Here is a 1,544-nt window from a genome sequence, read left to right as displayed (position 1 = left end):
TTTTTAATTTTTAATTTTTTGAGAGATATGTGTGACAACTCAAAGATTAGTAGATTACAGCATCAAAAAATTTGCAAGATCGTTTTTCATCCTGGCAACAAATCAACAAGTGTATTATGGTGCTAGGCAAAACTTAATGACAAATATAAAGAAGAATCACTTAAGAATCTCTCTAAAGAAAAGTCCAAGTTTATTAACCCTTAATTAAGGGATGTCCATATATAAATACCCTCTATATAAATACACGTACATTCATGATTCACCCTAGGAGCTCTCTCTAAACCCGGTCTCTATTCTCTAACCCTTTTCCTCTTCTTCTTTTTTCTACGCGTTAAGAGAGTCAGCATGGCAACCGTGGACATGGTTATACCGAAGAAGACAAAGAAAACCCAAGGCAGGCAAAAGATCGAGGTGAAGCAACTAGAAGGCACAAAAAGACAGGTCACATTCTCAAAGCGACGTGCAGGGTTGTTCAAGAAAGCCAGCGAGCTTTGTGTGTTGTGTGGTGCTGAAGTTGCTGTAATGGTTATAACTGAGAAAGAGAAAGACAAAGAGAAAGAAAACGAGAAAGGGAAAGGGAAGACGTACTGTTTTGGCCACCCAGATGTTGACACCGTCGTCAACCGCTATCTCTCAGAAAATAACAACAACAACAGCAATAACTATGATGATAATAGCGGGTTTGGAGATTCGTTACCAGTGGATGTGAACGAGTTCAACAGGCAATATGCTGAGGCTGAGAAGGTGTTGGAGAAGGAGAAGCGGCACTTGGCGGAGATCGAGCAGAAGGTGAAGGAAAGAGGAGGAGGGTTGTGGTGGGATGAAGCATTGGATGAGAACATGGGGTTAGAGGAGATGCATCAGTATAAGTTGGCTTTGCAAGAGGTGAGGAAGAAAGTAGTGGACAGAGTGAATGAGATGAGGATGATTAAGAGTATGAGTAAGAGTCCTGTAGTGGTGCCATCAGTGGATTTGAGGTTGGGACATGTTGATTTAGGGGATGGTTTTGTTCATCCCAGCAATTTTCAGGGTGGTAATAATGGTGGTGGTGGGTTTTTTTATAGTCATGGTCTTGGGTTTGGTCCGTTTGGACAGGGACAGTAGGTGTCTGTTTTCCCTTATTTATTTAAATGGGATGATTTGAAGATTGATGGATGATGTTTTAAGTTTCTTGCATAAAGATTTGTTTTTTAGTTTTTCAGTTTTTTTTTTAACCTCTAAAGTGAAGTTGAGATGAAATATAAACCCTACAAAAGGAGCAGAATGGCACTAGACCTAATAAGTATCTTGTGTCAGAATTGAGAAATTCTATGGCTCGAATCTTTATATTCCAAATAATTCTACCTCTTTATATATGCATGGTTTGGGTGAAGGTTAAGGAGGTTAAAAGGATGATAAATTTGTAATGGATCATCTCTTCCTTGATGTAACATTGCTTAAATGTACATCAAATTTAATTTGAATACAACCTTATATATAAAATATAAAAACAAGCAAAATGTGTGTTTACCTTGGCCATCTTGGTTAGTTGTTCCTTTTTTCTT

At 38.2% G+C, this 1,544-nt stretch overlaps 1 protein-coding gene across 1 annotated transcript; it reads left to right on the top strand.

The window, feature by feature from the left end:
• The first annotated feature begins 345 nt into the window (after positions 1-345).
• On the top strand, positions 346-1,104 carry LOC115954206 (agamous-like MADS-box protein AGL61). The gene has a single exon (XM_031072121.1). The coding sequence runs from the start codon at positions 346-348 to the stop codon at positions 1,102-1,104; it is 759 nt and encodes a 252-aa protein (XP_030927981.1).
• Positions 1,105-1,544: the final 440 nt, after the last annotated feature.

This window comes from Quercus lobata, chromosome 1, assembly GCF_001633185.2.
Source record: "Quercus lobata isolate SW786 chromosome 1, ValleyOak3.0 Primary Assembly, whole genome shotgun sequence".
NCBI classification, from domain to species: domain Eukaryota; kingdom Viridiplantae; phylum Streptophyta; class Magnoliopsida; order Fagales; family Fagaceae; genus Quercus; species Quercus lobata.
This window is presented reverse-complemented; position numbering and strand designations above follow the sequence as displayed.